This window comes from Chlamydomonas reinhardtii, chromosome 2, assembly GCF_000002595.2.
Source record: "Chlamydomonas reinhardtii strain CC-503 cw92 mt+ chromosome 2, whole genome shotgun sequence".
NCBI lineage: Eukaryota > Viridiplantae > Chlorophyta > Chlorophyceae > Chlamydomonadales > Chlamydomonadaceae > Chlamydomonas > Chlamydomonas reinhardtii.
The window spans coordinates 8,941,419-8,954,303 of record NC_057005.1 but is presented as its reverse complement, the minus strand read 5'-3'; the positions used below and the strand labels follow the sequence as shown (position 1 = coordinate 8,954,303).

General features: G+C 60.7%; 4 protein-coding genes across 4 annotated transcripts; 2 read left to right on the top strand and 2 right to left on the bottom strand.

Annotated features, from left to right (window-relative positions):
- Nucleotides 1-1,339: 1,339 nt before the first annotated feature.
- On the top strand, nt 1,340-3,045 carry CHLRE_02g142887v5 (uncharacterized protein). Its single transcript, XM_043060195.1, has 5 exons — nt 1,340-1,504; nt 1,667-1,984; nt 2,146-2,444; nt 2,564-2,624; nt 2,724-3,045. The coding sequence occupies exons 1-5, from the start codon at nt 1,409-1,411 to the stop codon at nt 2,877-2,879; spliced, it is 930 nt and encodes a 309-aa protein (XP_042927938.1). The 5' UTR covers nt 1,340-1,408; the 3' UTR covers nt 2,880-3,045.
- Nucleotides 3,046-3,057: 12 nt separating this feature from the next.
- On the bottom strand, nt 3,058-6,469 carry CHLRE_02g142867v5 (uncharacterized protein). Its single transcript, XM_043060194.1, has 8 exons — nt 6,395-6,469; nt 5,793-6,279; nt 5,661-5,696; nt 5,108-5,232; nt 4,867-4,998; nt 4,637-4,749; nt 4,319-4,404; nt 3,058-4,199 (listed from the first exon to the last, which is right to left on the bottom strand). Exons 2-8 carry the CDS (start codon nt 6,144-6,146, stop codon nt 3,789-3,791), a joined length of 1,257 nt encoding a protein of 418 aa, XP_042927937.1. The 5' UTR covers nt 6,147-6,279; nt 6,395-6,469; the 3' UTR covers nt 3,058-3,788.
- A 518-nt stretch (nt 6,470-6,987) lies between these two features.
- Nucleotides 6,988-8,539, bottom strand: CHLRE_02g142847v5 (uncharacterized protein). The gene is made up of 2 exons (XM_043060192.1): nt 8,358-8,539; nt 6,988-8,163 (listed from the first exon to the last, which is right to left on the bottom strand). Exons 1-2 carry the CDS (start codon nt 8,486-8,488, stop codon nt 7,872-7,874), a joined length of 423 nt encoding a protein of 140 aa, XP_042927936.1. The 5' UTR covers nt 8,489-8,539; the 3' UTR covers nt 6,988-7,871.
- Nucleotides 8,540-8,669: 130 nt separating this feature from the next.
- On the top strand, nt 8,670-11,585 carry CHLRE_02g142827v5 (uncharacterized protein). The gene is made up of 2 exons (XM_043060191.1): nt 8,670-10,451; nt 10,632-11,585. The coding sequence occupies exons 1-2, from the start codon at nt 8,742-8,744 to the stop codon at nt 11,064-11,066; spliced, it is 2,145 nt and encodes a 714-aa protein (XP_042927935.1). The 5' UTR covers nt 8,670-8,741; the 3' UTR covers nt 11,067-11,585.
- Nucleotides 11,586-12,885: the final 1,300 nt, after the last annotated feature.

The window sequence follows — 12,885 nt, the reverse complement described above, 5'->3', positions numbered from 1 at the left end:
TGCACACCTTCATTGTATACAACCGCTCATCTCATGTCATTGCCCTCGCTGCCTCCTGTCCATTCCAGCACCGCAGCCAATGCACCACTGCGCCTCATGCGCCTCATCCAGCACCCCACTACCTTTGCAAGCTTTCGCCAGCACGACATCCCGCGCATCTTTGCCACAATAAGCAGCTATCCCTACTTCTACTTCCGCTGCAGCCCGGCCCCAACCGCAACCCTACACTGCTAACTGACTACAGCCACGCTGTCTTGTTACCTTGCCCTTAGCGCACCCACACGCCCTCACAGAAAAACCGATTCCCCAACGCATGCCCCCGCCCACAGCTCTACCCCACAATCCAGTTCATCACCCACCCACTCCATGCACTTGCTTGACACGAATGGCACGGTTCTTTTAACCTGCAAATGCGAACACCTGTACAGCCACTCGCTGTCTCACGTGCATGGCCCAACTCCCACTGCAACACACCAACTCCCCAGCAGCGTTCGCACCTGTTGGCGCTGCCTAAGAAACTCCCGCTGTTCTTGCTCTATCTGCGTTGTGTACTCCCATGAGCTCTCACCTACACAGCCCAACACGCCTCTACACGAACCACTACTACCCACCCGCTCCTCCTGCTAGAGGTCTCAGGACTTGCCCTTGAAGTCCTGCCATACCAGGCACTTCACAATGTCCCGGTGCCACTTCAACCCTCGCACAGCAAACGCTAAATGCTCGCCCTCTGGCAGCGCCTCGCCGTACGGGTGCTGGAGGTATATACTGTTTCACAACAGCTCTGACAGCCGCGCTGCAGCACGTCCTCTTGCCGATATCCATTCCGACTTCTGCTGCGTTCGTCCCTGCATACAGGCTCCGCCACGCCTGCGGCCCCTACGTCCAGCACGCCACCCAGCAAGCCCACCGGGATGTCGCTTGCAGCTGCGCTCGAGAAGCGCATGCAGTCCACATCTCAGCGCTCTACCCGTGTCACCCACGCCCACCTGCCCAGCACTGCCGGCGAGCACAGCCTTTCAGGATGGGTGGTCACCGTGCTGGCCGGCGCCGCCAACGCCGCGCACCCTGCAATTCACGCCGTGGGCGTCCAGTCTGACCGAGTCCATATCTTAGGTGATGACGGCACCATCCGCGCTGTGAGCGACAGGTGCAACGTTGTGCTCAACGTCATCAGCGTCGTGATGGGTAAGTGCTCGGGCCCGCAGCTGCACCTCCAGGGCCTTTAATGCCTATCGTCCTGCAGACCTGGCACGCCTACCATGCACGTACCTCTTATCCAGCCCTCCCTCCTGCCCGATTCATTATCCCATACCAACTTAGCCACCTCACTGCCGGTTACCTGCCTTGCCCACAGCAGACAACTCGCACCGCTACCACGTGCCTCACCACATCACGATTACAAACCTCCATGGTGGAGTCAACCAACAGTTCAACCCCGGGAGTCGGCGCAAATCTGGCGACCTCACCTCGTTCGGTGGTGGTACTCACTGCACCTCCCAACATGGTAAGCGCTGCCCGCAGGCTATTGGTGGGCACCAAGTACCACAGCACCTACCTTGCACCTGCCACTGCTTGTGTCACGCACTCCGCCTGCATACGGCACTTAGGGTCCTCAGCGTGTATTGACAAGTATCCATTTCCGCGCCTTCCACATACGCCTCTGCAGGTGCCCTCGCTTCGTGTGCCCATCAACTTCCTGACACCCCTCCATGCCGTGTTCAACGAGAACCTCATCGTCATCCCTCCACATCTTCCTCCTGCCGCCGCTGACCCTGCGCTGCCTGCGATTGCTGAGGACGCTGGTGCCGCCGGTGCCACTGCTGGTGCCGCCGCTGCCGCTGACGCTGCGCCCGCCGCCATCGCTGGCGCTATGCTGCAGCCGCCAGCAGGAGATGACGATGGTGACTTACAGCTCGAAGGCGTCCCAATCTTCTACGCAGGCCTGCTCAACGCCCTGGTACGCCGCCCCTCTGTCACGGTCCAGGTGAGCCTACGCAGCTCTGCTCTGCAACAACCTGTTAGTCGTACTCCACCTCCATACCATTGTATCTACACTCCCCAGCCTCCCTCGCTTTGCACGGTGTCCGTACATACCACTGCCACCCCGCTTCTCCACTCGCCCTTCCCCACTTGTCCGTGCCTCAGATCGTCCTCTCGCTCCGCACACCCACCTCGCGTCGCGCCATCCTGAACAAGCTGCGCGAGCCCACTGCTGGCCGCCGTGCTCTGTTCCTGATGGCCGCGCAAAACCGCGGCGAGGAGATAACCGCGACAATGGAGACCGGCATCATGGGCGTCACGCCCGACACTCCCCTCCTGATCCACATCCTAGTCGAGCTTCTGGTGCATGACCAAAACATGCTCACGCTCAACTCCAACATCGACCAGGCCGCCTTCACCAGCCACGCGCCTGTGTATGGCGCCTTCATGCCAGTCGTGCTTGAGTAAGTGCGTAAGCCGTTCTCCTATATGGGTTGGGCTACGTACCTGCCAACCTCGGCCCCGCATCACCCAACCACTTTGCTCACCACACTGCGCTTTATCCAAACCTGTCTGCCTGCAGCAACAACAACCTCATCGGCTACTTGCTGTCGGCCGCGCTGGCTGCATACGATGGCACCCTGGTGCGTTCCCTGGACTCCGCTCATGCCATCCACCACCCGCCACTCCACTTGCGCTCCACCTGACCATGCGTGCCTCTCGCATCTCCCCGCACCTTGAAGGTGACCATGCCGCCTGATGTGGCGCGCGTCGTCTACGGAGCGCAGCTGGACGCCGTACTCGCTTGGGCAGCACAGCCCGCTCCCTATGAGCCGCAGCATGCCCGGATCAGCCGTTGGACTATCGCGGGCGCCACCGTGCAGGCGCAGCTGCCGTAATGCTGCTTACTCCTCCACGACTGATTACGCCTCCACCCCTGCTTAGAACCAACCTGCATTCCTGGCTTTGATGCGCAACATGCGTGCACGGAGGCATCTCTGAACTGCTTGGTAGTGCGCGCAAATGCGCTATTGAGAAGCTGTGGCTGTTGCGTAGATGTATCTTCTGTGCGGCTGCTTGACATTTCCTAGTCTCAGTGCTCACAGTCTGGCGCAGTTCTGCTTATGATACCACGACAAACACATTGATGTTGCACATTGCCAACGTTGCGACTTCTGCACACCTTCATTGTATACAACCGCTCATCTCATGTCATTGCCCTCGCTGCCTCCTGTCCATTCCAGCACCGCAGCCAATGCACCACTGCGCCTCATGCGCCTCATCCAGCACCCCACTACCTTTGCAAGCTTTCGCCAGCACGACATCCCGCGCATCTTTGCCACAATAAGCAGCTATCCCTACTTCTACTTCCGCTGCAGCCCGGCCCCAACCGCAACCCTACACTGCTAACTGACTACAGCCACGCTGTCTTGTTACCTTGCCCTTAGCGCACCCACACGCCCTCACAGAAAAACCGATTCCCCAACGCATGCCCCCGCCCACAGCTCTACCCCACAATCCAGTTCATCACCCACCCACTCCATGCACTTGCTTGACACGAATGGCACGGTTCTTTTAACCTGCAAATGCGAACACCTGTACAGCCACTCGCTGTCTCACGTGCATGGCCCAACTCCCACTGCAACACACCAACTCCCCAGCAGCGTTCGCACCTGTTGGCGCTGCCTAAGAAACTCCCGCTGTTCTTGCTCTATCTGCGTTGTGTACTCCCATGAGCTCTCACCTACACAGCCCAACACGCCTCTACACGAACCACTACTACCCACCCGCTCCTCCTGCTAGAGGTCTCAGGACTTGCCCTTGAAGTCCTGCCATACCAGGCACTTCACAATGTCCCGGTGCCACTTCAACCCTCGCACAGCAAACGCTAAATGCTCGCCCTCTGGCAGCGCCTCGCCGTCCAGCGCGCTCTTCAGGAGCTCGTCCCGCTGCTTCTGGATTTCATCCCGCCGCGCCTTCCGATCCGCCGCTGTACGTGCAGCCAACACGCGCTTCATGCCCTGCACCTGCAGCTCCTCCATCTTCTTCTTTCCGCCAGATGCCTTGATCAGCCGCGCCACACGCTCCATGGCCGGCACACGCAGGAAATGCGAGTAGCCGTACCGCCGCGCTTCGCCAGTGGACTCCAGCACGGGCGCCGTCCCATGCGTGACCATGCCAGCAGCCAGCACCACGATCGTCATGTCGGTCGGCAGCACCTGCAAACAACAGCACCCGTATCACTTGCATGTCCGCATCGCGAGCTCACTATACGCGCGCCTGGCCGACACACACAAAACCACACCCGCCCGCAGAGATGCACCACCTGGCCATTTACCTTGATGGAGGCGCCAGGCATCAAGAAATGCCCGCCGTCCAGGCTGCCGGCACCGTTGTGGCGCCACAGCATGATGCTGTACGGCCCTGCGTGTCAATTCCCACGCGAAGAAATTCACACTCGTTAGCAGCACGCAGATAGCAGACCAGCACCACCACCTTGCCTCACAGTACGCCCGCCCTCCGAGATCTACACGAGCAAGCTCGCACGCACACCCACTCACCCATCCACCGCCCGCCCCTCCCCCGCCCCCCCCCCCACACACACAAATACACAGGCACCGCGTCTCTGATACGCACCCCTGCGCACCAGCCTCACCGTCCGTCGTGTCGAAGTGCAACGACACCGCGCAGTTCTTGGTCATGCTCACGAGGTTAGTTGCCGTGTCGCCGTACATCGCCTGGCGCCCCCAGGCAGACAAGAACTCGTCCCTGCGCGCAGACCGACAGCGTGCAGCACCACGTCAGTGCTAGGTACGCGACCCCCCACACAACCATCCTGCACGTACTGCCCTTGCACGCAGCCCCGCGGCTACACGGCACCCTCACCTGTACTTGGTCAGGTACGGCGCAATCTGCACCGCCGCCTCCCACACCGCCGTACACATCTCCTCCAGCGCCTCCTCGATGCCGAATGGATAATGCTCCGCCTCGCACTCGTAGATGATCTGGTTGACGTACCTGCACAGCAAGGTATCAGTCAATCTCGGCCCCACCGCACATCCATGCCTCTCCTCCATGCCCGCGCCACCCTTGCCACCCGCATGCAACACCCCCCTGGTACTCTTGCCTGCAGATGATGTGTCCCACGCGAGCAGGCGACGCCAGCCCCGCCATCCAGAAGTTGCCGTCGTAGTGCTTGTCGATGTGAGCCCAGGCGTCGCCATTGTGGACTTCTTGACACGTGCGCGCCACCTTGTTGCTCCCCGGTAGCTCAATTGGTAGAGCATGCCGCTGTCACATGGCAGACCCAGGTTCGAATCGCGGATTCGGCCGGGTTGAGGCTGACAAGTATAGATGCAGGTTCGGATCCTGCCCGGGGAACCGAGTCAGTATTCCGGTATGGAGTCCGCGGTACTGACGGAAGCGTTGTAGCGACTCTCTGGGTTCGGATCCCATTGTTGCAACGTGGAAACTTCACGATGGCCGAATTCGGAGAGTTGGTAGGCCGATAGGTCCAGAACTTCGGTTCCTATGGACTGAGTGAAGGTGGATGCGTGGGGTGCCTCTTGCCAAGGTCCCACAGAGATACGGTAGGGTTAGCCTCGATGGGACTCTTCCTTAAGGCACGCGGGACCTTGGTCCGTGCGTAGGTATTATTATTATTATTATTATTATTCCACCTTGTTGCGCAGAGCGCGCCCCGCCTCGCCCGACACCTGCAGGCAAGCACAACAGCAGCATGGTGAACACGCACACCGCCATACAACCGACAACACGCAACAACATACGCCCGGCCCGCAGCTTGTTCGCACCTGCCCTACAGAGACCAGCGGCGCGCGTTGCAGCCCACCATCTGCTGTGCGCCGCACGGCACAGACCCGCACGTCCTGCCCGGTGACATCCAGCAGGCCGAACGGGCATTCCGCAAACCACTGCTGGTACCACGAGGTTTTGTCGCCGCCGGTGCTAAGCCCCTGCTGGCGCCGCACCAGCTTCTGGCCTTCGCCTTGCAGCGCCACCCCCGCTATGCGTGCCCACCCTTGCAGGGCCTCCAGCGCGAGCGCATCCGCAGCGGCAAGGTCAATGTCGAACACCCGAACCTGCTGCTCCGGCAGCGCGGCCCAGCCCATGCCCATCAGGATGTCGCGGATGGCACCCGCCTGCATCACCTCCACGAGGTGCGCGCTGGGCGGCTTGGGCGGCGCGAGGGCGTACTTGAGGTGCGTGACGATGCCGTTGGCGTCGAGCTTCACGCCGAGCGCATCCAGATCCGGGCGCAGCTTGCACCACTGCCCCTCCCTGCAACCATGCGGGTACCCAAACATGTGCGCAGCGTCAGCAAAGTGCCTTGCAGCAGTTGGCATGCACTGTTCCTGCCTGCCCTGCCCACATCCGCACATACAAGCAAACCCACCCGATGCTGCTGGCCACGCCTTGCACAAGCAGCTCCTGCGCAGCTTCCGCTGACGCAGCACCCTCCTCGCGCCTCCATGCACAGAACACACAATTGCAGGCACAATGGTCAGTGTGAATCACTCATGCAAGGCGCCCACCCATACCCACGCCTACACCCCACTCCCCAGGATGCGAGCCTCACACAACGGGGGCAACGCAGAGCCTGCCGCTGCAAACAATGAATAATAATAATAATAATAGGTACTCCCTGCATGACAGGGCGTGTTCTGCGGAGGTAGGGGTGTGAGGGCGTGAGAGACCACCGCATAGATGGTCTCCGCCGCTGAGCCCCTGTCCCCCAAGTGAGAGAGGGGAGGTTGCCAGTGCGCCTAGGCGTACTGGGCCTGGCCCCTTTCCCACAGCGGGTCATACGGTTTTATGGTGGTCTCCCTGGCCATTTGTGGCTGTAGATTTCGCGGCGGAGGGCTGTGATGGCGGTTGTGGTGTGGATGGCGTGCTGCACTAGTTTACGGCATGTGCTGTGTGCGGACTGTGTGGGGCATCCGAGTGTTTTGAGGAGGGCATGAAGGTGGGGTGTGACCGTGCCAGTATGGCCAAGGCTAATTACAGTGTCTGGGCTGTACATCACGTCCCAGCCTGCGTCGCGGAGAGCGGCCACGAGGTCTTCGTGTTGTTGCAGCTTCTCTGCGCGTTTGTCCGGGTGGTTTAGGTCCGAGCAGTATCCGACTTCTATGACGTAGACCTTATGAGCGCTCCTTTGTCGGCGTGTGCGGGGTGCACGGGCTGGCAGTCCGGGCCTGTGCATCCGGAGTGTGCAAACAATGACTACGTCCCCCGCACCGGGGGAGTCATGCCACTGCTGCAACAGATCTTGCGCATGCACCTCCCTCCACCTCCCACACGCAACTACTCCCGCGCAACTGCCCCCCTGCCAACGCTGCACTACCCAGGATGCGGGCCCCACACAACTGGGGCGATGCAGAGCCTGGTGCTGCCGACGACAGCATCGGCAGCCACGCCTGCCGCAAGCGACCGGCGCTTCGCCTGAGTCCCCCGCACCGGGGGAGTCATGCCACACGCGCAGCAGACCTGTCCGATCTCAGTACGCTGGTGCCCTGCCCTTGCTGTGCTGAGACATCCCGCTGGACTGCACACAACAGGGCCGCGCACACCTACTGCACCTGCTCAGCTCAGCGGCGACCAGTGTACGCTTGAACGTCTCCACCCAACTCTTGGCGATGCAGAAGTTCTTGTTGCGCAGCGCTTGCCTGTATATACACGGCACGTGCGCAAATGCCCGCTCAAAACAGCGCCCCACAAAGCACCCCTGTGCGGTCCTATGTACCTCGCGCCCACTGCGAGCTCCTGTACCTCTCGCCCGCTTGCCTGGCCCCGATTCCGCCTGCCCCCCTCCCCCTACGCCCACCCCCACCCCGCACCCACACGCGCACACTAACACACACGGTCCCACTCCATCAAACACACCTTGTCAGCTGGCCGGGTGTCGCCGTAGGCGTCGGCGCGGCTGCCGCATGGCTGTGCGGGCTATGCGAAACGAGCCAGGCCTTGGCGGTAGCATCCTTGGCAACCCACTCCATACGAGCGTTGCAGGCCGGAGTCTCGCACGCGTACACCTTGCGAAGCTTGGTCTGCCCCGGGATCGGAACAAAGGCGTACCGCGCGCGCAGATGCGCCACCAGCCGGCCCTGATACGGCGGCAGCAGCATGTTGGCGCCCAGCAGCGCGTCGGCCTTGGCGCGCTCCGATCTGCATTTCCAGTGGCGAGGGCAGCACATTCCCACGCAATCACTTAACCGCCTCCCAGCGTTGCCGCTCCGCCTTTGCCATGCACCCAGCCACATCCCTGCTGTCAGCACCCGCAAAAAAGCCACTGCCCAGCTTCATCGCGCGCCCGATCGCTGAGCCGCCAGGCTTATCCGATTCCCAGCGCTGGTACCTACCGCTGCGCTTCAACCGCCTCGCCTGCCTCCGCAGACATCGGCCCGAACGGCACGATCAGCACATCGTTCGCCTCCTGCCGCGGCTTCTTGCGCGCGCTCTCCAACTCGGCCTCGCACCGAACGCGACTCATTCCAGGTCTATCTAAATACACCACGAGGATTCCAAGTCTATATTATTAAACCACGACATCTATATAATTAAACCATCCGGCAAGCTTTGCGACCGGCAATCCGCCAGTCGCCCATCATCCCGATCACACCCATGCCTACGCTGAACACAAAGGCTGAAACCAAATACAACATTACGTATCCAACCTCACGCCCGGTATCCAGCGCCTTCACATCCCGCACTCTAGTTGCACGTGCCTCAACATTAGCACCGACATGGCCCCGGACTGGCAGAACCTGCCCGCCGACCTTTGGCTCCATATCGCAACCTTCCTCAACACCGCTGATGGGGCCACTGCGCTCCGCCGCACCTCGCGCTTCCTGCGCAACAGCCTTTCCGCGCCTCAGCACCGCCGCGTGTTTCTCGCCGGCCCGCACACGTACACTGGATACTCGCGACATTGGCGGCTTGACACGCACGTGCCACCACCGGGCTGGCCCGGCCGCGCATTCCAGGAGACCTTCGCCACCGCAGCCGCCTGGGCCCACCTCTCCCTGTCGCAACGACGCCGGCTAGCATGCCTCGCAGCGGCATCAGGGCACGCAGCCAGCGCCACTGCAGCAATCCAGTACAGCGGTGTCGCAATGAACACAGAGGTACTGGCGTCAGCCGCACAGGCTGGCTTGGTGCACCTCTGCCAACAGCTCATCAGCCACGGCTGCGCGCTCACCTGCTCAGCATTCGTGGCCGCCGGCAGCGCCGGGCACCTTGATGTCCTCACGCTCCTCTTCGACACAGTAGCACACGCAGACCCTCAAGACTGGCAAGAGCTGTACACCAGCACGCAACAGGGCGCTTGCATCGGCGGCCACAGCAGTGTGCTGGACTTCCTTAACACCCAATTCGCACAGCACGACGCCTGGCACACCCTTCCCGCAAGCAGCATCAAGGCGGCGGCCGCACGCGGACACACAGCCCTAGTCGAGCGCGCCCTGCAACATGCCCCGCCGTACAGCTGGTATGGTGCGTACTGGCGAGCCAAAATCATGGACGGCATCGCAGCAGGCTGCTCCACCCAGTTCCTGTACCATGTGCTCACCACCTACATCCCTGAGTGGCCGCACAGCTTGCCGCTGCCGCCGCCTGCGGACCCAGCAGCAGAACCGCCCGTGGTGGACGCGCCGCCAGCGCAACAGCCACCTGCCTTCCCAGCTGTGGCTCCGCCAGCAGCGCCTGCGCCGCCACCACAACAGCCAGCCATTCACGAAGCCTTGCCGCAGCCACCAGCACCTCAGCCGCCCGATCCCTCAGTCGTGCTGCGCGTCTGCCGCAGCATCACACTCACAGCGTCTCAACTGCCTGTGCCCAACACAGACAGTATCCAGCTGCTGCTGCTGCGCGCACCGCAAGGCTGGCAGGCTGTCGCAACAGACCTCCTGAGCTCTGACCCGTTCCTGCGCGACCCGAACCTCAGAAACATTTCCGCGGTGCTAGCAACGCTGGCCGCAGCCGGCGTGGCTGTGCCGCAGGAGCTACGCAACCGCCTGCTTCTACAGCACGGCACCCCTGACGAAGCTGCAGACACAGTCCTCCACATGGGCGAAATGGCCGCCCGCCACTGCAATGCAGACTGTACGCTCTTCTCCTCCACCCGCGACGCGGGCGTCAGGCTGCTTAGAGACAACCGCCCACGAACAGAAGCATTCCTACGCTGCGGTTTCAGCATAACCGCGCGCGACTTGCACGTGGTTGCACAGACCTCCTCCTGGGACACAGTTGCCATGGTGGCTGCAGCCGTACCGCCTGCCCATCCGCAGGACACCTGGGCATACAACTCGGCTTTCACCTCCGCGGCCCGCACTGGCGCGCCCCTGCCCATCCTGCAGCTCCTCCATGACCGTGGCGCTCGCATCGACCTTGACGCCATCGCCATGGGCGGCAGCGAACACGCTATGCAATGGGCATACGACCTTCTCCTACAGCAGGTGCGGGCACGCGTCCGCGTGCGGCAGGGACTCGCACAGCAGCAGCATCGTGCTTAGGAGTCTAGGTGTGCGGTGTACGTCCCGTCCTCTACCTGCCGCATCCAAAATCTGCTGCGGCCCCATGCCTTCCACTGCACGCCCACACCTCCACTCCAACCCGCCATCCCCCACCCTACGCAGGGGCACCAACAAGTGCAGTCTGCCGGCGCATGGACCGGTGCCATTCTCCTGGGCCCACCTGACGCTCCCTCCAGTTTCTCCAGTGCCGTGAATTTCGCACTCTGGGCCCGCAACCTGCCAACCCTGCGCGTCCTGCGCGCCACACCTGACGGCATGGCCGTTGCAGCCACTCCCACCGCGCCCGGCAACGCACTTGCAGCCACTTGCGGTCCTCCCATCATCACCAACACGTCTGACGTGGCGTGGAGCGTGTACGGCCACGGATTCGAAGTCGTGCACCTGTGGGAGGCCTGGCACGCGCCCGTTTCCGTAGATGAATGGCGGCGCCTGCATGCTGCTCTGCTGCACATGATACACTCTCGCCATGGCGCATCACCCGACGTCATCAACGTGCTCCCGTATCAGCTTGCGTGGGTACTAGCGCACGTGCCCTAAGCAACGCCAGCTGTGCTTGCATCTGTACGTGATTGTTGCACCACGACTTGCAACAAGGAAGACGTAGGCCTCGCACATCAATGACGGCTGTTGACCACAGATCATCACAAGCGCTGAGGTCGCGATCTTGTTATAGCTGTTGTTGTTACACTGTTGCATGTGTTCATAGTCTGCCTCACGGATGGACACCACCATAGAAGCGCTAATGATGTTGGGGGCGGTCGTTATGTTTGCCTTGACCGAGCGCTAGAAGTAGTCGCATATGGTAACAACGCTCAAAGGGCTGTATCTATGCGTGTTGAGTGTTGACGGCGGGAGACAGGGATTCCCCTAACGGGACAGTGGAATTAGGTGAGCAGGACACACCAAGGAGTGGGCGTATCGTGTCAGTGTTGACATTGTGCGGGTCAGGGGCGGAGCCCCCGAAACATGAAGCAGTGGCAGCCTATTTCGTCAACTCCTGTTTCGCCATTTCAGCAAATTCGGCCACTAACACCGCCCCTGTAACATATGAGCGCTCGACCTCGACACAGCCCGTTCATCAGTTTTGTTAGTGATGGCGCTGGTGAACACTCCTTGCTTAATTTGCACCAATCAATGCCTGCACGGCTGACACACCTTTCAAGCACACACACACACACACAAAAACACACATACCGTGCATTACACACACACACACACGCTGCCCTTCAACGAAGGTCTTGGCTGCAGGACGGCGGCGGTACACATGCAGCAAACCTCGTCGCCGGCCCCCGTACTCCCCACCCCGACACCTTCACCATACGTCCCGCGCGGCATCGCACACCTCCATCACAGCCCCCACCCCCACCCCCCCCGCCTCGGGCCCAGAGGAGGAGGGTGTGCACAATCAGGCCCCCGGCCTAGCTGGTTAGCGATTTGACTCGTCCTTACGGCAGAAGGGACCCGGGTACGAATCCGGATAAAAGCCCAACTATGCAAAAGGCGAAAGATTGGTGCGAAACCGATTGGTGATCCCACGGTAATTGCCCTTAGTGGCAATTGCGGGCTTATGCCGCTGCAAACTAGAAAGGTCGCGGTGCAGAAGTCCGATTTAGTGGCGAGGTCCAAGGTTCAAGACAAGGCTCAAGATCCAAGGCTCGAAGAGGAGCGCCATGGCTCCTCGGTTTGCACGAACTGGCAGTGCTCCACTACTATAACGTGGCGTTTCCCTAGCTCGATATGCTAGGTGTGCAGGTTTGGATGTAGTGGACTTTGAAGAGCGGCCTAGGACTTGGAGGTTGTAGTTTCGGAGGTTGTGACTCTTTCGTGGTGAGGCGTCAGCGTGAGGGGGGCGGGCCCTCTCGCCTTAGTCACCTTGCCCCGTTAATCCATGCCAGGCCCTATGGGCCGGCGTTGTAATTATTATTATTATTATTATTATTATTATTATTATTATTATTATTATTATTATTATTATTATTATTATTATTATTATTATTATTATTATTATTATTGTCAACCCGGTGGTGGCGGCTCGCAAGGTCCGCAAGCCGCAAGGTGTGCAAGCCTCGTGTGCACGGTTGCGTGCCAAGCTCCCATTAACTCCTTTCATCCCCTATGCAACAGGTGCAACTGCACTCAGCCAGCAGCTCCTGCAGACGCATTTTGAGCGCTTCAACATGGATGGGAAGGGGGCTGGGGAGGGCTCGCTGCTGCAGGTGCTGAAGGAAGAAGGCTATAGGCAGCCCTGGCCAGGGCGCTGCGGGATGCCAGCTTGAAATGGGGCAAGCTCACGCCGACGCAGGTAAGTGCACATGCTAGGGCGGCTACGGGTAGTTTGCTGATACTTGCAACGCTG

Excerpts from the sequence above, each read along its gene's own strand:
- CHLRE_02g142887v5 (XM_043060195.1), top strand. The coding sequence starts at position 1,409 with ATGGTGGAGTCAACCAACAGTTCAACCCCGGGAGTCGGCGCAAATCTG. Across the intron at positions 1,505-1,666 it reads TCACTGCACCTCCCAACATG|GTGCCCTCGCTTCGTGTGCC; the intron begins GTAAGCGCTGCC and ends ACGCCTCTGCAG. Across the intron at positions 1,985-2,145 it reads GCCCCTCTGTCACGGTCCAG|ATCGTCCTCTCGCTCCGCAC; the intron begins GTGAGCCTACGC and ends TCCGTGCCTCAG.
- CHLRE_02g142867v5 (XM_043060194.1), bottom strand. The coding sequence starts at position 6,146 with ATGCAGGCGGGTGCCATCCGCGACATCCTGATGGGCATGGGCTGGGCC. Across the intron at positions 4,999-5,107 it reads GTGGGACACATCATCTGCAG|GTACGTCAACCAGATCATCT; the intron begins GCAAGAGTACCA and ends CTTGCTGTGCAG. Across the intron at positions 4,750-4,866 it reads CCGTACCTGACCAAGTACAG|GGACGAGTTCTTGTCTGCCT; the intron begins GTGAGGGTGCCG and ends GTCTGCGCGCAG.
- CHLRE_02g142847v5 (XM_043060192.1), bottom strand. The coding sequence starts at position 8,488 with ATGAGTCGCGTTCGGTGCGAGGCCGAGTTGGAGAGCGCGCGCAAGAAG. Across the intron at positions 8,164-8,357 it reads GAGGCGGTTGAAGCGCAGCG|ATCGGAGCGCGCCAAGGCCG; the intron begins GTAGGTACCAGC and ends CTGGAAATGCAG.
- CHLRE_02g142827v5 (XM_043060191.1), top strand. The coding sequence starts at position 8,742 with ATGGCCCCGGACTGGCAGAACCTGCCCGCCGACCTTTGGCTCCATATC. Across the intron at positions 10,452-10,631 it reads ACGACCTTCTCCTACAGCAG|GGGCACCAACAAGTGCAGTC; the intron begins GTGCGGGCACGC and ends CACCCTACGCAG.